Source organism: Triturus cristatus, chromosome 5_1 (assembly GCF_964204655.1).
Source record: "Triturus cristatus chromosome 5_1, aTriCri1.1, whole genome shotgun sequence".
NCBI classification, from domain to species: Eukaryota; Metazoa; Chordata; class Amphibia; order Caudata; family Salamandridae; genus Triturus; species Triturus cristatus.
In genome coordinates this window covers 1,020,698,434-1,020,724,779 of record NC_140587.1, presented here as the reverse complement: position 1 = coordinate 1,020,724,779, position 26,346 = coordinate 1,020,698,434, and the positions used below count along the sequence as shown (strand labels likewise).

Here is a 26,346-nt window from a genome sequence, read left to right as displayed (position 1 = left end):
TGTATAGGGAAATGCAGAACATCGTGACTGAAACAACTCATTTTATATCTCGAACTGCTCATATTTCATATAGTAACAGTTAGGTTATGTCTTCCTTTTTTGCTAGGCTTGTACATTGGCTCGAAGGAATGCAGATGTCTTCTTGAAGTACCTGCACCGGAATAGTGTGAATATGCCGGGAATGGTAACACACATCAAAGCCCCTGAACAACAAGTAAAAAGTAAGTGTACCAAGCCGCAGGTATTGCATATCTTTTCAATAACTGCCAATATTCATGACAAAGTGGGACACTCCAGTATATGAGCATAGTGTTGGTTAAAGTCAGGAGACCTGTGGCACCATAGTTTGAGCTGCTTCTCATTGGTAGAAATGGGGCTGTTGCCCAATGTGTCTATTTATGAAAGAGCTGTATGCATTTATGGAAGAAAAAAAATCCAGGAGGTAAAAATCTTTCTCTCTAGACTGGTCTGAATGGGAAATAAGGTTAGTGGGCACTTTTGTAAACTGTCTAAATACTGTGTTTAGCAAAGTGGCTCGAAGCTTGAGACAACTTAGAAAAAACTTTTTCTCACAAGGTATGAAGCCTTACGTAAGAGATGTGTTCACAATGGATAAGTGAGGAATGGATATACCACATTTAATTTAAACGGGTGCATAATATCTGGCAAATGATAAATAGCTAGAGGACTGTTCAATTCCCTCATTTAGCCCGTTTATGTGGTCACCAAACTCTGAGAAAAGTGGAGATGGAAAAGGATATCATTGTTCTGATAGAGACTTCTAGCTGCAAATTTCTCACTTTTTAAATAGTCCCCAGGTGTCAGACTTAATCCGGAATCTTTTCAGCAGTACCTCTGTGTGGCGGAGGGTGGCACCATATGGCTCTGCACTGATGCTCTACCGCTTAGAAAATTACATGCAGAGCCTATATAGGCGCCACTCACATGCGCTGGCATCTGTTACTTTCTTGCCACTTCTCTAGGTGTGGCCCTGGAGCTTTTTTCGTGTCTCTCGGAGACCTTACCTTGAGAAATTTGTTCACTGTGCAAGTAATATCACACCCAAAAACGACATTTAAGGACTGTCACAAACAAATGGGACTGATCCCCATCAGGTATGCTTGTGGTCTGGTCACGACTCTTAAGGCCCCTGGCCTCTGTGTGTCGAAGAACCCGAAGGCCATCCTGGAACGTGAGGAAAAATGTAACGTCTAAGCGAGTGGAGATGTTCGGCAAACATATCTTTTCTCCCCCAGCTTGGCCCTTTGCTCTGTTAATGCCAGATGCTTGTTGGGACACTACTCTCGCACGTTTTGGGATTTGTTGGCATGAGTCCTCCCTGTGATATCTCAGGAAATTCAAGATGGTTGTGATGCAGCCACGTTCATGATTCATTGTGGTATGGACACCAATGATTGCATCAGGCCATAGGCACCTGTGTTACTATTCGCTGCCGTGCATGACTGCGATTGATTGGATGGTGTCTAGTCTTCCTTGATGGACGTGCCCTTTGATGAGTCGCCTGTTCATGGACAAGGCTGGTTCTGCTCTCTACAGTTGTTTTTTTTAATCAAACTTTATTGAGTTTTGTGGCACATTACAGGCAACGGCCGTCACATATATTCGGATACAGTACATTATAGAATAGTACCAATATACCGCCTGTGAACATACAGGCCAACAAATGGACGTGGCACAGGTTACATCACGTTCCTACTGCAAGAAATGTCCTATAGACGTAAGAACATGACAGGGATGACTCATCCTATGATTATATAACCTTCATTGTATATGCTGCCTGATTATGAAGGGTCTAGTGATGGTAGGGGAGGCAAGTCTATACCCCGATACGTTTCCCAACGAGACCAAAACCTGTGTTTTTTATGGACAGCCTCGAGCCTGATACACTGCTATCTCTACCCCCCATGCATCTGTCCATGGCCTTCTTCCACCCACCCCCCCCCCCCTCCCCCCCATGAAGGCGGGGGGGGGCCCCCTTCCACAATTGGATGATATTCCGCTTGCCAAGTGTGAGGCCCAGAAATAAGTTTTGCTTGTAATGTTTCCCACCGATCCCTCCTGTGCTGTGAAGTAAGAATAACGTAGGTTCAAATGGTAACCGCCATGACAGGACCTATTCCAGACAGGAGGATATCTTACTCCAGAATGCAGTGCCCCACAGCTGTGTAGGAAGGTTCCCTCTGATTCGCCACATCTAAGACATGTGGGCGACTGAATGGCACCCATTCGCCAAAGGCAGGATTCTGTATAATATGCTCTATGGAGATATTTACATTGGATTAGACCATATCTCGTGGCAATGGTGGTACCCCGTGGGCTAGCTAAGACTTAAGTCCAGTCATCATCTGTGAGATCTGGAATGCCAACTTCCCAGGTGGTTCGCGTTGTGTGTAATGTAGTTTGGTTATGGATGATCAATGTCTGGTAGATCTGCCGGATTTTGTGCGTGCCAAGGTCGCCCATCAGTAGGCATCCCTCCAGTGGGTGAAACTCTTGCAAACTGTCCAGAGAGAATATCAGGGGAGTCAGGGCATGTCTTAGCTGCAGGTATTGATAGAATTGTGTACGGTGGAGATGGTAGTCCGTTTGAAGATGTTGGAAGGATTTGAGTGTGGACCCCTGCCTTATATCGCCTAGTGTGGAGATTCCAATGAAGTTCCATGCCTGGAAACCTGGGAGCATAGCGACTGGTTGTAGGTAGGTTCCCTGCCACAGCGGAGTTGTCTGTGTCAGTCTTCCGTCCCAACCCATCTGCTTCACTGTGTGGCGCCAGAGCTGTATGACGACTCTATAAGCAGGGGGTGGATGGTCAAGGTTGTTACGGCTGTAGGGAAAGCTTAAGAGGGGGATGTTCCCCATCGCAAGTCTCTCCACTGCGACCAATGGGTCTGTGTGCGAGCTGTACCTCCACTCATTTCTCTCTACTGTTTTAAGGAGAGTAGGGCTACTGCTATCTCTGTCTGTGCCATCCCCCCAGTGCTCAAGCCACAACAGTTAAGACTGTTTCTCGTCTCCATCACCTGAGCATGGCGTAGTAGGGAGCTTTAGGTTTTTTGTGTTACTTTCCCATACCCTGCCTTCTTCCCAGGCAAACTGATTCTGCGAATTTGAACATCCTTCCTGCCAAAAGTTGTGATGCCATTAAATGTTGGTCAAACCATCACCGTGCTCCGCCTCTCCTCTCTAAGGAGGAGGAGAGACTCCAGTGCTTGGATCCCAAGAGAGCACTGAGCTTCTACATAGGTGATACCAAAGTCCAACGGATGTCTCAGTCTGTCCATACTTCATACTTTGCCATTGGATACGTTTACAACTTTCTTTGTGATCTTTACATTATGTAAGTGCTAAGTAAATGTACTAATCCTATTACTCACAGCATCAGACCTTTTAATGAGTACCCAGTTACCTCCTTTCCATTTTGCCCTGTTTTTTAGCGTGCCACAGCTTGTACTTGTTCTGAAGACTCCAAACTTTTTCTTTACACATTTCAGAGTCTACTTCTATCCGTTAGTCTCCGCCTGCTATGTATTAGGCAAGATAGCAATGCAAAGGAAAGCCCTGTAATGTACTAAGATTTAAGTATAAGGACTGGTATGATGCGACTGGTATAGCCTTCTCTTCCTTTAAGAGTTGTGAATGGGGTTACTCCTGTGACAAGGTTGGAAGCAGTGTAATAAGACCACAATAATGTTTGGATGAATGATTCCACTGGTTGACCACTATGAGTGCCTTCCGTTAGCATCCGGTTTGTCCTGTCCACCAACCCATTAGCTTAAGGACATTATAGGGACTTTTTTTCCATGTTTAATGGACACATTATTCAATAAATGTATTCTTTCACGAGACATACATTGAACCTCTTTTTCTAGGACTGACACAGGACAAATCCCTTCTACACAAAAGTTGTCCCAAAATAAAATCAATACTTTGGTGGTCGTTTGATTTACCATCTTAGTGATAATCAAGTGTGAGTTGTAATCAGTCAATACAAACTTTAACCTTTTTGTGGTACCCTTGTGGTTCATGGGACCTATTATGTCCAAAGCAATTTTCACCTATGGTTTGTCTGGCACTTAGACAGGGGACAGAGGCACAATCCTTGTTATTTTGTTTTTATTGCACCTTGCACATCTAATGCAGTCATTTGCTAGTTGTTCTCCTCAAGTATCCATTTTGGGAAACCAAAATTTGCTTCTGGCATTATTTTAAGCGATAATGCGAAACCAGACCCCCCTTAATGGGCAAGGTCTGCAATTTTGTTTCTCAAACCATCTGATGATCTTAGCTTATGATTCGGGAAAGGCATGCTACCTTGAATATATAATTCATTTCGGAATTCCCAAATAGTCTCTCAATTGTTCATCTAATTCCTACCTTTGAAGGGGCATCCCTTTACCATGTGCACTTTAATTTTATTAGAATGTAATCTTGTTCTATATATTTCCACAACTCACTTTCAGTTAGAGCTGCTAACACTTCTAAACTAGGACGTTCTACCATTCCCTCATTATCACTACCTTCCAGTGAAACACTGTAAAGAATGTCTGCTTCCCTCGGAAATATTCTACTTTGTAAGAAAATCTTTCCTACCCTACCACTTATTTGGCAATACAAGGGGTGCCATGCTCTGTACCCATAATTGTAAACATGTTTGTTAGAGGTTTGTGAACAGACCGAATGGTAAATTGTAATCCTGTTTTTATTTTTTATTTTAAGCCAACTGCAAGTTATGAAGAAACAATTGATGAAATTGTGACTCCTTTGGCTCGCATACTATTTGTACAATTTCGTTATAAGACGCTGCCAGTCAAACTGTTTTGCAGTACATGGAGCCGTAATGTTTCTTTGGATAATCTCTGTTCATCCTGCAAATCAAGTGCAGAATTTTAAGTCCACTTGCTCTTCTTTTGTCCTCACTATCAAAATGTGAGGACCGAGTGGATTATTCTTCTGTGCAGACTGGTTGGCCCCAGCCATTACTTGGCGGTGCTTATAATTTAATCAACCGATACAAGCAGGTTAATTGTTTTTTCCCTGGCTGAATTCTGGTATGCACTCTGGATAAAGCGTGCTAAATGCATTGTATGAAATTATATTTTTATTGTATTTTATGATTCCTATGCCTTTTACTGTATCATTTTTATCAGACGTTATGTACTTTTTAAGATCTATATGCGATTGAAATAAAGTTTTTATGATGATGATGATGTAATCCTGAAAGGAAAAACTTGAAATTGCGTACTGGCCAGAAGCATACTAAAGTTTCTCTTTTTGTCTTCAGAGTAGTTGCATTCTGCCTTAGACAGAGCTCTGGATATGAAGGCAACTACCCTCTCCATATGGTCCACAAATTGAGAAAGTGGCACAGAGTCTTTTGATGCTGGCATCCGGTGTAATGATAGTATTGCTCTTAGTGTTGAGGACCTCTAGTCAGGGTGCATTAACAATGTTTTATGTTTTAGATTTTCAAATGCCACTTGACAATAGTCATTCCACTGAAATCTGGTTCTTTTTTTTCTTTTTTAAGAGTCAGCTGTAATACATTACATTTGCTCTCAATATCCCTCATATATTTTGACATATATTTAACCAGACCAAGAAATGATCTCAACTCATATTTATTGGATGGACAAGGTGCTTTCTTTACCACTTCTATTAAACTTATTTTGGGTTTAATCCTTCTCTGGAAATCGTATGACCAAGGTATTCAACTGGGCTGACTCCAGTATGACACTTTTTTCGTCTTTTACTGTGAAACCCAAATCATTGAGTCTTTGCAGGACTTCTCTTAGTATACAGTCTTACTCAATAAGTGTTGTTCCTTAAATCAGTATGTCATCCTGAAAGTATGTTTCATACTCCCTTTAATATTTGCTGCATAATGTTTTGAAAAACTGCAGCAGAAGATGCCAGGCCAAAAGTCATTCTGCAAAGTATATAAGCCTCTACAGAAGTTATAAATGCTGTCAAAGACATAGACTCGGGCTGAAGCCCAACTTGATGGTATGCCATAGACAAATTGATAACTCTAAGTAGCATGTGTCTCCCCTGGTGCTTAACATCTCCTTAATACATGGTAATTTATGTCTTTCCATCTAAATATTTTTATCCAGTTTCCGTACATAAAGGCAAGCATTCACCTTGGACTTGAGAAGCCAAAACGATGGGGGCAAGCCATTTTGACCATTCAATAGATTGAATATTTCCTAAATTTGTCAATCTTTCTAGCTTTTTTTCTAATGGCTCTTTCATTAGGTTAGATAGTGGCTGAGGTTTGTATACACTAGGTTTTTCGTTTAATCCTATGGTTGAAATTATGTAAATTGCCTAGTTTATCACAGGTCTGGGAATTCATCACATATTTGTTTATCACTCCTGCATATGTCAGTCAAAATTACTTGTTCCTTATTATCTGGGTCTAATCTGATACCAAGTTCTTGATGGTGCTGCCGTCCCAATAATCTTGTGCCCTTATTTACAACATACACTTTACCATAAGTAGAACAGTTGTTGAAGTTATTGTGAACTCTCCCCATACCTTCAAGGGGAATGCGATCTCTGTTTTATCCACTGGGAGAACCATCTGGTGGTTCTAACTTGAGGTCCTCAGTATTTTGGTACTGATAAAAATCATTGCTACTAGTTAACGCGTATGGAGAACATGAATCCACAAACATAGTAACTGTATACTCATCTAAACACATTTCCTACACACTTTCCTCCTTGCTTGGCATTACTGGCTATGAGCAAGATGGTTGCTACTGCCACAACGAAAACATCTTTAATATACTCATATCAACATCTGTTTATTTTTATTAGACTAAGTTTCTTTAACCTTACATAAATCTTCAGATAACTTCTCTAATTTATTATCTGCAACTGTTTCTGTGGTAGGTTTCATTTCTTTTGTGCACTGTGCAATGTTCTCAACAGATGATAGCCCACCTTTAATGTGCCATAAACTCTGGCACATCGATTGATTGCTGAATAGATAGATCTACTGGATCAAGAGGATCCTTTGAAAATACCTGGAAGACATGTGATTTGACAGAAATGGGGAGTTTGATTTTTTTTTTCTTTGTTATTTATACATTGGATTTTTATGTTCTCAATTGAATTACTTATTAACAGATGTATAGCTCTGAAAACGACGATCATAGACAGGTGTATTATACTATGGAGATGGTAATAAGTTTATTTAAAAAATGGTCTATAAGTAATGTTGCTATATTAGTGAGTGTATTACATGTTAAGGATGTAGATATGTGCAAGAGATATATGCCACCAATGTTGCCATATTAGTGTATAAAACAATCAGTGGAGATCTATTTACAAAAAACTATGGAGGGGTCTGGCACCATGGATGGGAACTGCATTATGTCAAATTGTATCATAGTGCCGAATAGTGTGGATCCACAAATGCTTTGTTTTTTTTTCAACATGATTGGTCCAATTTGTGTTATTCTAACATAATTGTATTGCTCTATTGAATTAATTGTATTAACATTAGGAAAAAAGCTCATTTTTAGGGGGTTGGACCCACTTTCCTTTGACTTTTAGATGGTAACACTACATTGGTCTGACCTCTGATTCAAGACTTGTATTTTTTTAGCTGAATTATATTATGTTCTTCTCTTTGACTATTTCCATTTTTTTCTGAGCTTCATTATATTACTTGATTTAAATGAATGACTGACACATAACCATCTCTGTAATGACTTAAGCCTTTAATAAACCTTCAAGGTTATTAGTATATTATTTGTCCAGTCTTCACTTTAAGCCTAGTTTGCTTTACATTAATTCCTGAATTGCTACTGAATAGTGAATCAAATTGAATGACCAGTCCATTTGAAAGAACACCAAAATCCTTAAGGAGTTAACACCTCTCCCGGTCCAGTGAAAGCGCCTAGGAATTACATATTCTCAAAAAAGCGCTAGCAGTTATGGTAGCAGAGGATGGTTAGAGACTGCATCTGGATTGTCTGAAGCTTGAACTGATCTAAAACTGGATCTAGATAGTATGAAACTTGATCTTGATGCTACAACAAATGAAATCCAGAATCCAAATTGCCCTGATTCATTCTGTACTGACGCATTCCAATGTACCTTTTGAATTTATGGCACTATTCCGGTGTTCTTGAAGTTGATCTGTGAACTGAGGAGACGTGAGTATAAGCAGAGTGATGCATTGTGGAAAAGTGTGTGTGTGTGTGCGCAATGATGTTTTAGGTATTCATTTATATTTATTGAATGTGCCTACTGCTCTTAATGTGTTAATTGTTTAGAATTGTGATGTTGATGCTATTTGTCCTGTTTTTAATTGTTTTCATGGTGTCCAAGGTGTGTCCAAGAGGGCTTTGCATCGATCATGAAATTGTGAGAGTTCATTCATGTTTGTTGGTTACATTTATTGTGATTAATGTGCTATTTGTTAAAGTTTAAGGTTCATCGGATTTTGTTGATGTCAGAATGCCGTTCTGGGGGCCATGGGGCAAGTAGGTTTTGAAAGACATAGAGAAAGCGCGGGCGGATCATCATCTTGAATAGGGCAATGCACCCAGGGATGTTGAGGGGGAGGACCCGCCACCTGACAAGGTCTGACTTTACTTTTTGAATTGGAGGTTGGAGGTTGAGAGACCAAATAAGCTCTCTGTGTAGGTTGACCCATATGCCTAGGTATTTAAAACTAAGACGGAGGAGAGGGATGTTCATCTGCCATTCATAGCAGTCTCTGGTCAGCGCCAGGGGGACCAACACCAATTTAGAGGGGTTCAGCCACAGGCCAGACGCTTCCCGAAGCGTTGCAACAACTGGAGATAACTGGGTCCACTCATCGCTGGGCGTGAGTGGACTCAGTTATCTCCAGCAGTTGCAACCCTTCTCTGGGGTCTTCATGCCCCCTGCCCCAGATGGAGCCCTCTTATTGGGGGTCTGTACGTATAAGTAGGGCCAGAGATTCTATCGCCAGGGCGAAGAGGAGGGGAGACAGGGGGTAACCCGGTCGGTCCCTTGCTTTATGGCAAAAGCGTTGGGGAAGACCCAGTTGACCCGTACTTGAACGGTGAGATTGGAGTGTAGGACTTGGACCATGCTCTGGAACTTTGGCCTGAGTCCAGCCCGAGCCCGCACCAAGTGGAAATAGTCCCAGTCCACCACATCGAAAGCCTTCTCACGGTAGATGAGAAGCAGGGCTAGATCAGGTAGGAGTCGGTGATGGTGGGCCAGGGCCACGTGGAGCCTGTGGATACAGTGTCTTGTGCCTCGGGATGGCATAATACTAGATTGGTCTGGTGGTGCCAGCTCGTGTAAAATGCGTTTGAGCCTGCTTGCTAATACGGATGCTAAGATTTTGACCTCACTGTTCTGTAGCGATATCGGCCAATAGGCTGCACATGAGGTGGCCGGGGGCTGCTTCTTAGATATTGCAACGATGGTGGCCGATGCCAATTTCAGCGGGGAAGACCTGGTGTGGCAAATCTCCTTGTATAACGATAAAAGATAGAGAAAGAGGGTCTCCTGGAATGCCACGTAGTATTCAATGAGATACCCATCTGGGCCCAGGGTTTTACCCGGTGTCATGCTGGGCAATGCCTCTCAAATTTCCTGCGCTGTGAAGGGTTTGTCTAGCAGAGGAACATCTGATACTGGCAGCCTGGGTAGGGAGACCGAGTCAAGGAACGATCCAGACACAGCCGCGCTCCTATCCACTGGGCGGGCATATAATGTACAATAGTAGTGGGCAAAGTCTTGGGCTATCTCAACGAGGGTCTGCTGGGGGCAGCTGGCGGTGTCCATGGCTTCAGTGATAATCTTGTTGGCGAGACCAACCAGTAGAGCAATTTCCCGTTTTTGTCTCTCCAGCCATAGATCTGAGCTGCCGTAGCCCGCCTGAGGTGCTTGGCTGCCTCTAGAGAATGCAATCGAATGTCTTAATAGACAAAACTTAACTGCAGAGTAATCCATGCCTGAGGGTCGGGCTCCAACTGTTGCTCAAGGCGAAGTACCTCTAATCAGGTGATAAGAGCGAACAATCATGTTCCAGGGCTTTGACAAAGCTCCTGGTGGCGCCTCATAGGGTCGCTTTACTTGCCACCCATAGGGTGCCAGTATGTGTAACCGAGCCCTCATTGTTACGAAAATAGTCCTGGAGCTTGGACCCAAGGAAATGGACAAACCTCTTGACCTGGAGAAACCAGCCATTCAAACACCACAAGGGATACTGCCCCAGGGTTGATGCCCAATTTGGTGAAGCAGAGGGGAGTGGTCTGAGATTCGGTGGGGTAAAATCTAGATCTGGTCATTAACTGACAATCAAGGGTGGGTAGGAAAGTGAGATATATTCAGTAATGGGTGTGCTGAGCGGCTGAGGTATGTGTGAAATGTTGCTGCAGGGGGTGCAAAGGATCACGACTCATCGCAAAGACCCAGGGTCCTGGTCCAGTCAGTGAGAAGACGGACATTGGTCCGTCAGGATGCCAGTAGGGATCCAATGCTTTCTAAGTCAGGGTCTGGCACCATTTTGAAATCACCCCCTATTATTGTGAGCCCTTGTGGCCCGAAAGAAGATGTGAAAGGTCCCAGAGCCCAGTGGACAATGAAGCAGGGTGTACATACACCTTTAATAGTGAGACCACCTGGCCCTCCAATGTACCCTCCAGGGCGACGAAGCGTCTATGTGGGTTGCGTGTTACCCGTACATCTAGGGGAAAAGAGTGGCGCAGGAGGATGGCAACTCCCCTCGCCCCAAGAATACCCAGAATAGAAGATTATATTGTAGCCTTTACATGCTAGGAACGGGCAGCGCTCACCAAGGAGATGGGTCTCCTGCAGTAGCAGAACCTCAGGATGGTGTTGCTGAGCAAAGGTGAAAAACGCTGCTCGTTTGACCCGATCCAGTAGGCCGTTGACATTCCAGGACAAAATCCGAAAGGTCATGTGTGTGGGAAGAGGAGCCTAGTGTGGAGTGCGGGCAAGGAGCCCACCTAGGAGGTCCGCTTGGTTCAGCAGGTCAAAGAGGGTTGCACTAGTGGTGGTGTGCAGTAGATTGCCACTCTAGAACTGTGTGTAGAAGTAAAACAAACATGTGTGATGGTACCTATGTTGAAAGAAAGGGTTAACAAATAGAACGGACAACAACGTGCAAATAAAACCCTACCCCCTACTCCCACCCCTCCCCAGACTTCTACCCTAGAAGCATCTGTCGCCATATAAGAAGAACTTTTGGAGGAAACTGGGAGACATAATCTTGTGGACAAGGCAAAAGACAAGAGGGAAGGAGAGAAAAAGGGAGGCAAACCCCATTGTTACAGGAGAAATTGTTGAATCCTGATAAGTCATGACCTGAGCTGCCATCATCATGGCCAATGTAAGGCCCTTGGATCAAAGCTAGCTCAGGAGGTGGAGTAATAAGCAAGTGAAACATCTTTAGGAAGCAGCGAACAAGTTTGCAGTATGAACCAGGGGCAGTGTAGGTATTAGAGTTGCGCTATGTCCAACTGGTCACTGCCACGGGAGCCCCCCCAGGGGGTGTGGGGCAGGCCAGAGTGAGGTGAGCTGGTGAGTGGCAGTAGCGCTCTCCATGCGGTCCCAACTCTGGACGCACGGTGCTGCCGGCTGTCGAGACCCACTGAGGGTCCACAGGAAGCAGGAGGGGCGACGACTGCAGTGCAGGCCCCACAGTATGGCAGGAGGCGATGGATGGCTGCCACGCGCTCAGGTATGCAGCGGATCAAGGGGATAGCAACGGAGTGGCACTAAGGTGCGACCAAATGTATATGTAGGTGATGAGCGCACACTTATGTTAATGAACCAGAATCAGAGTATTCCGGTATGCGTGCAGTGTTGCAAATGTGCCTGTGAGCATATGAATTAAATGTAATGAGTGGCCTAGACCTTAGAAATGGCTAGGACTGCAATCTGCACTGCAAATGAACTTTTCTTACGTTCAATTCTAGTTTTAATCAGAACAATTTCCAAGCAAAATATACATTTCAATGTAAATATATTTTCATACTTCTCAATTCTTTACACAAACAAGTTAAGATTAACAAAATTACATGTTTTCTGAACAGAACAAAATTCATATAACACCCAATGCATTTCGGGACACTAGGTCCCTTTGTCAGGGGTATGCTGTAAAAAGAAAAAGGAGATCATTTTCAAAGTTTGCACAATTAGGATCAAGTATGATATGAAATACTATTGTGATATGTGAATATATGTGCTCCCCAAAACAGTGATCGAAACACATTCAAAATTATTGGTGATACCTGACTTTTGCGGCACTAGTAATCTAGATTCCACGTGATCCAAACACTATAAGAGAAGACACAACGCTGAAAAAATACGACCCTGACACACCAGAACCACTACAATTGAAATTATTCTACGAAATCCACTGTGAATAACTCCTACATACCTGCCGGTTTTATTTGCAATAATAGGCACGGTTCTATCTTTTACCCAGTGTGGGGTACCTAAAAATTTAAAAACCGGAATAGTTGTGACTGTTTTTAAAAAAAAGGAAATGCTCAGCAATTCACCAATGCGTTAAAATCATAGCTCACCTTATAAAGGAGCAAGATGTGTACAAATGTAACCGTCTAAATGGGACGTTTCAAAGCAACCTTCAATGAATGGAAGGACTCAGTTTTACTTGTCAGATACGACCGTCTGTATAAAGCGTATCGAAGCTGCCTAAAATAAATAAAAGGCTCCGTGTTACCTGTCAAATATATATATTGAATGAGAAATCAGGCCTCGATGTTATCACAAAGACGCGTGAATGCTGCTTACCAGAATGCATCGGCAGCAAGTTCCGTGGTAAACTGAGTCGAGTAAACGCGTTACGTTGAAGATGCAGATCCGAGAGTAAACTTCCTGATTTTAACGTCGACGTGATGACGTATACGACAGAATGAAAAACACTGAAAACAGACTCTGCGGACCATATTAGAAAAAATAAATGCGATCACGTGATCCGGCAATTCAATATATTTCAGCCTGGCTTATTCCTAATTAAACATAAAGCTTATGAAAAACGTAACAAAGGTGAATTAAATGCCCATGTAGTTACCAAGCTGTAGAAAGATATTTATGTGTGGATACCCATCATGCAGGTGTATAACAGATGTGTCACCAAGTTGCTCAAACGAAAAATCATTCTAATATCAAAATGAACACAATCATATTAACGGTATTTACTTGATGGAATTAACCTTGATGATCACAATTATGTAAACGAGGAAGTGTTCATTCTTGCTTAAGCTACTCGTGTGATTATTCTGACGCTGTTCTTGATCTAATGAGAGTTCGTGGTTTTAGTGTGAATTACTGGGTGTTGGTGTGAATCTTAATGAAACTTCTCCTAAGTTCATCAATTATAGTAATGTGATGCCACGTGAGGATCCCTTAGTGACAGTTCATATCATGAGTATATATTTCTAAAGGAAACAGGCCATCTCCAATTTGTCGTTGAGACCATGTGGGATCATGGTCTGTAATTTCTTGATCCAAAACACTTCTCTCTGCAACAGGTGTTTTGAATTGTCTCTGTCCGGACTTTTTGGTACTTGCTCGATTATTTGAAATTTGAGTTGAGCGATTTTATGACGTGATTCTTCCCAATGTGTTGCTAAACTCGAAGGGGTGCTCTTTGTGCGTATTTTACTTTTATGCTCCGTCAGTCTTGTTTTCATCTTCCTTTCAGTTTTACCCACATACAACAATCCGCATGGGCACTTTATGGCGTAAACCACATTTTCAGAGTTACACGTTGTGTTACTTTGAAGTTTTTAATTTTTGCACCAGTTCGGGGATGTAATAAAATATCTCCAAGGATTACGTTATTACAATGAATGCAATTCCAACATTTATGTGTTCCATTTTTCATGATTGTAGATTCCGTAGCTGTTGGTAATTTATTTTTCTTTGATAACATCTCTTTCAAGTTGTGCGCTCTTGTGTATGCAAACAGTGGTTTTTCAGAGAACAACCTATTGAAATCAGTCTCAGACTCCAGTAGGTCCCAACGTTTACAGATAATCCTTTTTATAGTTGATGATGCTGTGGATTATTTGGACAAAAATGCTATGCGGGTGTTAGGTTGTTTAGGAGTTTTAGTGAGTAATTCTTCACGAGACCGATTCTTAACTTTATTCAATTGCTGATTCAGGAGGTCTTCAGGATACCCTCTGTGAATGTAGTTCTTAATTTGTTGTTGCCATGTTTCTTCACAAGCACTGTCCGTAGATGAAATCCGTCAAGTTCTTAAGAATTGAGAAACTGGTAAATTCTTAATTAAAGAAGGTGGGTGGAAACTACTAAATAGTAGAGCGTTGTTTTTGTCCGTGGTTTTTTGAACACACCAGTGTTGATTTGACCTGATTCGATGTTGATCCAGACGTCCAAAAAAGAAAGTGCCTTTTTACTGATAGTATGAGTGAATTGTATTCTTGGATCTATTAAGTTTAATGTGCGTATGTTGTTGATCAATGCTGGTTCTGATTTGTTCCAGATGAGGAAGATGTCGTCAATAAATCGTCGAAAAAATATCAATCCTTCTTGCCATGTGGGGTCTGACAAAATATAGTCATTTTCAAATTTGGCCACGTATGTATTAGCATAGGCTGGTGCTCCCGGAAAACCCATGGAAGTTCCATTTAACTGTATGTAAAATTTTTCTTTCATTCCAATTGAAATAGCTATTCTGTAAACAGAATTCCAGTAATTGCAGAATAAAACATTTCGGTATATTCACATTCTCTTGTCTGAGCAGAGCCCATTCCACTGCTTCAAGTCCGTTAGCATGTGGTATAGAAGTGTAAAGTGCCACCACGTCAATGGTGCACAAAATCCAATTCTCAGTGGATTCATTTTTTTTTTTTTTTTTTTTTTTTTGGGAAAACCTTTATTACAGTTTCAGAGACATACAAATATGGGCCTACAACCAACAGGCCGGCCGCTAACGCACAGTGTAAACCTAGGCACAGCTTTACATTCACATCGATGAAGCAACAAAAGAGCTACTGGGATGCTAATCAACTCCGCCGGCCGCAGCCGTAGTCCATAAACAAGCAAAGAAAGGTTTCATATTTTGAAAAAACGAAAAACATCACACACACAAGGCAGAGGGGGTTAATGGCAATAACGTGCTCCCCGCATCGAGGGAGTAAACAAACCCAAGGAGACAGAGGGGGGGGGGCAGGCAGAAGAAACCAAATTCGCATGTCGCAGGAGCATATAGGAATGCGCGGGATAGGGAGACAGAGCAGCATCCATCTCACGCGTCTGGGGCAGGGCGCAAATACCTCCACGATAGGAGTTCCAGGGACCCCACACCTTAATCCACTTCCCAGGCTTGCCTCTCGCCACATACACCGTTTTCTCTCTGAACATACACCAGTCCATGTGTTCCTTCCACGCTGAGACCGTTGGTGGCCTCTGGGAGCCCCACAGTTGTGCAATGTCACGCTTCGCTACCTTATAGCCCAGAGTCACCCACTGCGTCTGCATCACATTGTAATCAGTCGGCTCCCAGACATTCAACAAACATCTCCGTGCCTCCGGCAACAAGGCAACATGCGTGACTTCTTCTAACACCGCATGCACTCTACACCAAAACCGAGTCACTTCCGGACATTCCCACAGGATATGGAGGAAAGTCCCCAGTAGTCCACAGCCTCGCTTACACAGACCATCCACCGAGTACCCCATACGCATCAAACCAGGCCCCGTGACGTACACTCTGTGAAGTATCTTAAGCTGGACGAAACGCAAACGGGCCGGGATAGCCACCTCTTTCGGGGAGGCCACCGCTGACACCCAATCCTCGTCGTCAAGTTCCAAGCCGTCGGCAGTCCATGTCTCTCGCAATGAGGTCAGCAAACCCATTCGATCATTGATAAGCTTCTTATAAATCAGCGAAATGGTGCTATCCGGCACATAGCCGTCCAATACTCTGTCTTCCAACGGGGAATACTCTGGAATAGCCGCCACGTCCGGGAACACGGAACACAAGGCATGGTGAACCTGAGCATACCGAAAGTATTCCCTATCGTTCAACTGATATTCAGTTTTCAGCATGTCGAACGTCTTAAATTTCCCTTTCGTCCAGAGATCTCCTACCTTGCTGATACCAATCATATCCCATTTCTCAAAGCCTTTCGTAGTACACAGATAACCCAAACGCTGGGAAGCGTACAATGGCGTTGCCCGAGTCAAGCGATCCCTCCACCCCATCGCCGCATTTGCTGCATGCCACACCTGCACCGCGACCCGCGTCGGGCCAGTCAACCGCGCATCAAGGGACCCCGAGTATAGTGCTCGATTATAATCCCCGCTTGGCAATAACAATTTGTCCATCTCAAAAGCCGGGTTCAAAGCAGGCCCATACATCCCGTGATTGATAGCAGCCAACTGGGAGGCCCAATAATATCGTTTAATGTCAGGGAGAGCGACCCCCCCATCATACCACGGTAGGGTTAGTTTAGCGAGAGCAATCCGCGGCCGCCCATCCCAGAACAATCGACGCTGAAGACACTCCACCTCCCGAAAATAGCGGACCAGCACTACGTCCATAGTGTTCTGCAGGGCGTACAAAAAGCGCGGCAGCGACATCATTTTGAACAACGCCGCCCGGCCGAGCGGCGAGAGCGGCAGCCGCCGCCAACCCGCCACGTCCGCCCTGAGGCGCTGAAGGGGGGGGAGAAGATTCCGTTCATACCGGGCCACCGGGTCCAGGGTTATAAAGATTCCCAGATACGTGAACCCCGACTGCGCAACCTGGATAGGGCACCCCCGCGGAAGGGGGGGGGGCCTCCCCGGAGAGAACGTACACACAAGACTTAGCCCAGTTAATGACCAATCCGGAGTTGCGACCAAAGGATCTCAACACATCCACCAATACAATAAGCGATTTGCGCGGAGATGCAAGATACAAGAGGATATCGTCCGCATATAGGGAGACACGATCCTCGTATTCCGGCATCCATCGAAGGCCACGCATCGAGGGGTGCCACCGCAGCCACTCCGCAAGGGGCTCCAAACAAAGCGCAAAGAGAAGAGGCGACAGCGGACATCCCTGTCGGGTGCCCCTACCCAAAACAAAGGGAGCCGACACCCGTCCGTTGACCACCACCTGTGCCAGTGGGTTATCATAAAGCAATTTCACCCAACCGATAAACCCCGGGCCAAACCCAAACTTCGCCAATGCTGCCCAAATATACGGCCATTCCAAGGTGTCAAACGCCATGGTAGCGTCCAGGGACGCCAAAATGGCCGGCTTACGGATGAATGGCGCTCTAGCGAGGACGCCATGCAGTCGCCGCAGGTTCAAAGCGGTATTGCGATGGGGTATAAAACCGGATTGATCTTGATGAATCAGGTCGCCCACAACCCGGATCAGGCGATTGGCCAGTAACTTGGCAAGGATTTTGGCTCCGCGTTTAACAAAGAGATAGGCCTGTAAGAAGTACACCGATCCCGCGGCTTCCCTTCCTTATGGATACCAACAATAGTAGCAAGACGTTGGTCAGGGGGGAGGGAACCCGCCGCCTGAGCCTCAAGGAACATGTCCCGGAGATACGGCGCAATCTTATCTGGGCGCAACTTATATAATTCGATGGGAAGGCCATTAGGACCCATGGCCTTACCAGAGGCAATAGAGCGAATGGCCAAAGTAATCTCATCCGGCGACGGGGCCGCATCCATCAATAATTTATCCTCATCAGATAGAGATGGCAGAGCAATGTCTCGAAGCAGTAGTCGAGAGTCTTCCTCCGATCGCTCTGAGACCGGAGAGTAAACTCCGTGAAAATACTCCGCAAAGCAATCAACAATATCACCGGGGTCCGTCACACGCACACCATCCACCCTCTCAACATCCGGCACCACTCGACTCGCTCTCTCCCTCTTATCCAACCAGGCAATCAACTTCCCGGCCTTATCACCCATATCGTACAAACGCCCCAGTTGCTCCCTGCTCATACTCCTAGCAGATTCGGTAACCAGCGCCTTGTAGTCGGCCTGTTTAAGCGCCAACACATGCAGTCTGTCATCCGTAACACCTTGCTCCAAATCAATCTCCAACTCGGTGATCTCATTTTCTAGCCGAACAACCTCCTGCGCCTCGCATTTTTTGGTATGGGAAATGAGAGACAGAGCCTGGCCCCGGAGCACCGTCTTAAAGGCCTCCCAAAGGGAGATGGCGGAAGACAACGACCCCACGTTGTCATTAAAATAGTGTTCCAGGGACTTAACCAGGTCTGCACGGATCGTGGGGTTTCGTAGGTACCAGGGGTTGATCGGCGCCACCCTCCCCTCCGCCCCCAAGGCGATATCTAGGTGTAGCAAAAGAGAGTGGATTCATTTTTGACTGTCTGCAAACTTCGTAAGAAATCTGTGGTGTCTTCCACATAAGTGATCCAACTCTGAACAAATGGTTGAAGATGAGCGTCAATGTAACGCCCTGGTCTTTCAAAAATAGAATCGCATCCAGAGACAATTGGTCTAAATGGAGGGTCAACTAAGCTTTTGTTAGGTAATAGATAGATAATAGATAGATTTTGGGTCTCCGTGGAAATTTATGACTAAGATATTTTTTAGTAGATGAATCAATCCAATGAAGTTCCTCTGCTTGTTCTAGGATTAAATCAAGAGCTTTTGAAATTTCCATGGTGGGGTCATCAGGTAAACTTCCATAGATTGCCTCATTGTTGATATGTTCAAAAACTTTATTTTCGTAATAATCAGTGTCCATCAACACAAGACCACCCCCTTTGTCTGCCTTTTGAAACGTAATGCGTGAATTTCTTGCCAAAGTTGCCAATGCACTGTGTTCCGCTCTGCTCAAATGTTTAGATTTTTTGGAATATTTAATCTTTTTTAAATCTTGCTTGACAAGTAATTCAAAAGTGTCCAAGGTTTTATGTGATACTGGAGCCACGTATGTACTTTTTGGCTCGAAAATGAGTGGTGAGGCTTCTTCACTAGATTCTTTGGGACAAATATTGGTGAAGAAATTCCGTAATCTTAATAATCTCATGAATTTATAGAATGCCACTTCTGTCTCTAATTCTGTTGTGTAATAAGTGCTTACAAATGATTTTCCTTTGTTCAACACTTTTTCTTCAAATGTTGTCAGTTTCACGGAAGAGATATTAATTATGAGGTTTTGGTTTGACTCCTCAATCCTTTCTTGCTTTTTTCTTTGTCCTTTTCCTCTCCTTGTCTTGACGACCCGCTGGCACTTTTGTTTTGATTCCTGTCTTGAAGTTGTTCTGGTGGTCGACCCTGATCCTTGCCTCCTTCCAAAAAAGAAACACTAGATGTAGTTGCAAGTGCGCCTTCTTCTGACGATTTTCCAGTTGTTTTAGCTCTCACTGTGCTTTTGAGAGATACTCTAGATGTATCAATGTTTGATTCAGAAACGACACTCTCTTCTGAAGATGCTTGAGTGGTTCTCTTTGTAAATCGTCATTGAGCGTAAACCTCTGCCCATGTGTAAGCCTCGTTCAATTTATAGTCGATAGTGTCTCTTTTAAATTTCCTTAACTTTGTCTCTTGTAATTCTTTCCCGTATTTTTCCAATTTTAAGTTGAGATCTTCAAGGAATTTACCCCATGGTTCTTCATCCATCCTTGTCGATAAATCATTTTTCAAGGTAAGTATTTCTTCTCCTAAGTCATGAATGGTTTTTGACAACTCCTCAATTATTAACAAAATCAGGTCCAGCGAACATTTATTTAATATGGAGTACCATTTCTCCATAAACTGTTGGTTGTTCTGAAGTCTAAAGAGCATAGGACGTATTGCTAATCTGAGCCCATGAGGGATCCTTTTCACGCGGTGATATTGTATTAGTGTTGACGCGTGTAAACAGTTGGTGTAGTTGAGTGACTGATCCACGGAGTCACGGAGAATCGGGCATCTACTAAAGTATATACAACGGAAGAAGCCAATGAAATTTACAATCTAATAAAGGAGACAAAATCATTTGATGCACAAAGTGGATCTGTCACGCAACAACTACAGCAACTGGAATATCTCACTAGGAGGATCCCGAATGGTTTATCCCGTCTGCGTAATCAGGAATGTATCTTCTGACAAAATTTAGGAATCTCAATAGTTTCTTCAATGAGTTTGATGGTTGTAAGAATATGCACCTTTCTCTTAGACGTGTGTCACAAGGCTTTTGACTTCACTTGAAAGCTTGTATCCCAGAAACAGGTCATTGAGATGGGCGAGTTTAGATTTTTTTTTAAATTAAATTTGTGGCCCACATGAGCAAATCCCAGAACAATGCTATCTATTCTTGTCAAGTGTGTAGAGAGGTCATCATCTGTCAAATAAATGCCGTCGACATAGGACAATGCCCGATCATCAAATCCTGTAGAAGTTCTGTAACTCGGGGTGAAAAGAACCCGGGCTGTTTTTATACCCCCTAGGGCAAATTACAGAACTGTTTCTGAGAACCCAGTGTGGAAAATACAGTTGAATACCTGCTTCCTGGCGCTATATTTTGGCAGAAAAATCAATTTGCTGTATCTAGTGTTATTTTGTATTTTTTACGCACTATATTGTTCATTAGTGCTACACTATGCAAATTTTGTACTGCGGATGTAAGTGTAGCTGTATTTAGATGTCTGTAATCTAATACTAGACAATATGAATGGTCTGGTTTCATAACTGGAAACAAGGGATTATTCATAGGTACGGTGCAACATTCTATTACACCTTGGTATTCAAGTTTTGTGAGAATCTCTCTAACTTGTTTTTGAGCCTCATTTTTAATGTAATATTGTATTTTAGGTTGTGGGGTCGACTTCAGTGGTATCTCATGATAAAAGAGACAGTCATCCTACACCACGTGGTTGCGGTATAATGCAGGGGAGGGCGCTAACACCCACTCCTTGTCGTATGAATGTTTAACTGATTCTGGGACGAGATCGGAAAAGGCATATAAAATTACTGTTTCACCCTTAGGGTAATCCATCACAAATTTCGGTGGCCAATCCTTTTCGGCCAAAAGACTATCGTAGCTGAATGACAAATTCTTCCAAAAGAGAACATTAATATTTCTAGGTACGTCCCCTTCCAATTGGAGTTTCATCTCGTACAAATGACGTGGTATGTTTACCCTGGTATTCGGTATTTCCAGCTACCTTCTTTTTGAATTGAGGTTTTGACTGTTTAGTTTTGTCTTCCTATTGTATTATATAGTCAGACTAGCGTTGCGAGTCCTTCAGTTTCACATACTCCTTTTTTAAATTTTTTTAATTTTTTTAATTATTTTTCAAAATTATGATAGACAAAACAAAAAAGGACGATACAATAAAATACCATACATAAGTAATAAACGAAACCAGATCTGATTTTCTACATTGCACAATCATGGGTGCTCAGGAGAGTTACGCCAACATAATTCTTTTAAAAAAAACATAAATTCAAATCCAAATTACGTAGACATACTTATTACTCAAACAAAATAAAAATACAGATCAAGTCGCATTAAGTGGGGCTGACTCCACACAATATTGTACATAAAGCAGTAATCAAATACCAGTGATGGCGTCATTGAAGTGCATGTGGAAGTCATTCCAGAGCCACGAGGAACGCACCCAAGGGAGACTACAATCAGTGGGGTGTGACCGGGGGGATCAGCACCCACCCGCTCAGCCCGTGGGAAGGTCTGGCGTACCAGCAACGCTCGGTGTAGCGTGGAGTGTCCGTTGTAGAAATGTGCGGTATATGCACCAGATATCACGAGGCCTGGAGGATGAAGGCTGGAGCAAGGCGTAAATCTCAGATTGGACGTTACAATACGCAATGCTCCTAAGCCAGCCCGCCTTAGTTGGACGGGCCCTGGCTCCCCAAAGAGAGGCTATCTCGCGCTTCGCAAGCAGTAGGGCAATTGCTGTAAAGCGTCTATAGCACAGTTTGAGACGATGAACCATCCCCAGCAGCCCCAATTCAGGAGAGGGAACCAAGGGCGTTTCTATCATTTGAGATAGCATACCTAATATCTCCTGCCAGTAGGAGAAAACGTCGGGCAGGACCAGGATATGTGGGCGAAGTCAGCATCTGGGGCGTTGCACTTGGGGCAATTCGAAGGTTTAGCAGGATCAAATTTGGCCAGTTGAACAGGAGTCACATAGATTCTGTGGATAAACTTAAAATGTAGTAACTTATGTCTTTGGTTAGGGGATACCTTGTGTGTTTGCCCCAAGCAGTAAGCCCATTCTTTGTCTGTCAGGGGACGTCCGATATCAGATTCCCACCTTTGACGTGCCCCGCTGTCCCGCCCCGGCCGGAGTGCCATACATGCTTTGTGACTAAATGTGTTATAGCAGTGTCAGCTATAAGAAGGGTAAGCGGGGGAAAGTCGTCATGAGGGGCAGAGTAAGTAGTGAATGTAGCGCGAAGCGTCCCGTGGAGCCGAGCTACGTTAAGAGTATCCACACCGGTGAGCCCAGGAAGCTGTGTCAAATCAGATAGCTTACGTGCCCGACCGTCCGGGAATAAGGATCCAAAAGTGTCGAGCCCCAGTTTTGGGGAAAATTACAAGCACCCCTCTATCAGTTGTTAACGGCAAAAAGGGATTATTGGCAAGAGGGAGCGCCGGTGAGTAGAGGGGACCAAACCCGTATAGCCGATTCAGCTTGTGCCAAGCCCAACATGTGGTGGCCAGGGGCTGAATGTCCTGAGCATCAAGTGGGATCCCCTTGGGGAGTAGGGACGCTAAGGGCGTTGGGGCAGCAAGCTCCCTGTCTGTTTTTGTGTAGGGTATTCTGGCGTCCGGGTGAAACCAGTGGTGGGCAAATTGCACCTGTGCCACCAGAAAATACAGTTGGGGATCTGGAACGGCTAATCCTCCCCGGGCATACGGGAGTGTAAGGGTGTCCCAAGCTACCTGGGGTCTGCGGCCCGCCCATACCAGACAAATAAGAAGACCACGTAGGTGGGCAAAAATCTTATTGGTGAGTGGGATGGGTATAGTGTGAAAATAGTAAAGAAAACGCGGTAGCACTTTCATTTTAATAAGGGCAATCCTGCCACTTATAGAGAGAGGCAGTTGTATCCACCTATCTATTTGCGAGGAAATCTGTTCAATAGCTGGTCCATAGTTCAACTGTATAACCTGCCCTTTATCCCGGTGTAAGTGTACCCCTAGATATTTGGTCGTCTCCCTGTCCACTCGCAAAGGGTAGGCAGTGTAGTCAGCCGCTACTGCGTCAGTTATGGGAAAGAGCACTGACTTTCCCCAATTGATTTTAAGACCTGACACGGAACCAAAACGTTCTATTTCATCGATCAGGGGCTGGAGATTGCTTTGCGGGTGTCGCACAAAAAGCAGGACATCATCCGCATACAGAGTCATCAACAGCCGACCGGCAGGGAATTGTAGGCCACAGAACAAGTGTTTTTCTTGAAGGTGTCGGACCAGCGGGTCCATCGCAATAATGGACAGGAGCGGGGACAAGCGGCAGCCCTGACGAGTACCACGGGTGATAGTAATGGCAGGAGAGAGGGACCCATTTACCCTCAGATGGGCTGTAGGAGAAGAGTACAGCAAGGCGATGATGGATATGAAATTGGAAGTGAGGCCAAGTTTACGAAGCGATGCCAGGAGGAAAGGCCACTCGAGGGAGTCGAAGGCCTTTTCCGCGTCTAGCAGCGCAACTGCAGCGGGCGTGGTGGGCTCAATACGGTTAATGACAGAGAACACCATGCGAAGATTGAGGGCTGTAGATCGATGTGGTATAAACCCCGATTTCACCGGGGAGAGAATTTGATCCATCAATAACGATAGTCTCGAGGAGAGCGTTTTGGCCAGTACTTTATCGAAATTTTTGAGGGATAACGGGCGATAGGACGAGCAATGTGTGGGATCCTTGCCCGGTTTAAGTATCAAGGAAATGGCCGCCTCACGCATGGTAAGAGGGAGTGTGCCCGATTCCAACGCCTTAGCAAATACCTCCAGGAGCTGGGGCGCCAAGCTTTCCAACAAAACCGTGAATGGGTGTGCCAAAAATTCAGCTTGGCCCTTGGTCAACCAGACCATTGCCACCTCCTCCAGATATGAAAAGTGTTGCAAGAAACCCTCAGGCAGTGTGGTGGAGTAAAGAGAATGGTAATAGGCCACTAGTTCCGCTATGATGTCCGAGTCAAGCAAGCATGCATGCATGGATTGCTTTATTCGAGAATAAACTCATAAAAGCTTTACAAACAACATAAAAAACTGTTATAAAACATTTAAATCGGTTAAAAGGGAGTTAGGAAAAATGTAATAAAAAATGTATCACATGCATTGTCACATAAAATTTACAGATAAAATATGTACACTCTGATTAATGACCTCCAGTTCATTCATTTATCTAAAAACTTTTGTCTAATGGACCATGACCAGCCAAGAAATTTAGAAGTGGCTATTAGTATAAACAATGAAGAACTAGTACAAATAATTCTTAATGCCACTACACTGCTGGTCGTACCTAAGTTCTTACACATGGGAGTAAGCCAGATACGTCTGGGCTCTACATAGGATTTACATGCAAATAAAAAGTGACCGATTGTTTCGTCATGTGCTCCACAGGATGGGCAAGAACTGTTTGAGGGGCCTCCCCACCTACCTGTTAGGGATTTAAGAGGGAGAGAACCTGCTCTAATCTGGAAAAGCAACTTCCTATCCCTTGGGCTAGTGATAGTGTCCCAGTATGGTTCTAGACTTGGGAGGAACTTTGCTTGCAGAAATTTTCCAGCCATAGTCTCTTGGTTGATTTCATTCCAAGTACGTTCTGCCACCTTCTCCCAATATATCTCTTTAATTTTAGACTTTGTTGGAAAAGTGACCACCTCCGGATTTTCCCATAACATGTAGAGGCCTAGTTTGCCCAGCATTTTCCTTAGTTCATTTAGCCATCCTATTTTGTGGTACTCATCTGCATTGATTATATCCTTAAATCCTTCCGCATAGTGTAAGAGTTCGGGTGTAGTCCAAAGTCTACGCCAATACATAATAGGTCTTAATCTTGCTAAGTCATTTAATGCCTTTCTGCCTAGATCATACCTTAATGGCAGCAGGGGGGTGCTTTTGGGAAGACTTGTGATAAGTCGAAAAAACTTATTTTCCGAAGTTTGTAGTTTCCCTAGGTTCTCATAGCCCCATAACTCTGCGCCATAAAGTGATGATCCTAAAGCTTTGGCCTCATATACCTGGAGCACAGGTTTTACTGGTTTTGTTAGGGATTTTCTGTGCTCAGAACCAAGTGCACCAACTAATTGCCTATGCTTTATACTTGCAGTATCTATATGTTTGGTCCAACTTAAATCGTTTGATATGTGGATTCCCAAATATGTAAAGCATTGACAATTTCTAATGGGCGGTCATTCATAACAATATGGGGTTTACGGCCACGAGGAGGGTTAAAAACCATTGACTTAGTCTTAGACACATTAATTTCTAGTCCGTGGTCCTTGCAAAATTGATCAAAGATTATTAGAGCATGTTGTAGACCACTTGGGGTCTTGGATAAAATCAGAGTGTCGTCGGCGAACATTAAAATCTGTATCTTGGTACCAGCCAGTAACGGGGCATCAACATTCTTTGCCAACATGCGAGAAACAACTCAATTGATATACAGTGTAAACAGTGTGGGGGCCATAGAACATCCTTGTCGTACCCCACGCTTCACTGGAAAGTCAGAGGTTACCTTACCATGCCCTCCCCACTGAATCTTCGCGTAATTTGCCTCATGGAGCCTCATTAACATCGTTAAAAGTTCTTCAGGGATTCCCAGGTTCTTCAACACTTGCCACAGTTTGGGCCTTGGAACGAGGTCGAAGGCGGCCCGCAAATCTACAAAGACTGCGTACAGGCTACCCTTCCTTAGTAGCACGGTTTTCCATTGTAGAAGGGAAAAACGAAAGACCTGATCCATTGTGCTTCCAGATTTTCGGAAGCCTGCTTGAAATGGTGATAAGGCGTTATTTTCCTCTGCCCAGTCCAAAAGTCTGTTGACAACCACCCTACCTATCACCTTTTGGATGGTGTCAATTAGGCTTATGGGCCTGGTTGTGATTTGTCTCCTTTCTTATAGATAGGAATTATAATTGCACATTGCCATGACGCCGGTATATTAGCGCCCTGAGCAACCGCATTCAATAGGAGAAGGATGTATTTACACCAGCGCTCCTTGTCGTTGAGAAAAAGGTCCGCCGGCACCCCATCTAGACCCGGGGCTCTACCATTTGAAACTGTACTCAAGGCCATCATAACCTCATTACTGCAGAATAAATTGTCTTTTAAAAAAGAAGGTCTATGTTCAG

The 26,346-nt window shown here is 44.0% G+C and overlaps 1 protein-coding gene across 2 annotated transcripts in view; it reads left to right on the top strand.

Annotated features, from left to right (window-relative positions):
• TRIO (trio Rho guanine nucleotide exchange factor) overlaps positions 1-26,346 on the top strand; it is a 4,621,980-nt gene that overhangs the window by 2,116,085 nt on the left and 2,479,549 nt on the right. For both annotated transcript variants that reach the window (XM_085606120.1, XM_085606121.1), the window contains exon 19: positions 107-221. In XM_085606120.1, coding sequence (XP_085462246.1) covers positions 107-221 — 115 coding nt within the window. The remainder of the gene's footprint in view (positions 1-106; positions 222-26,346) is intronic.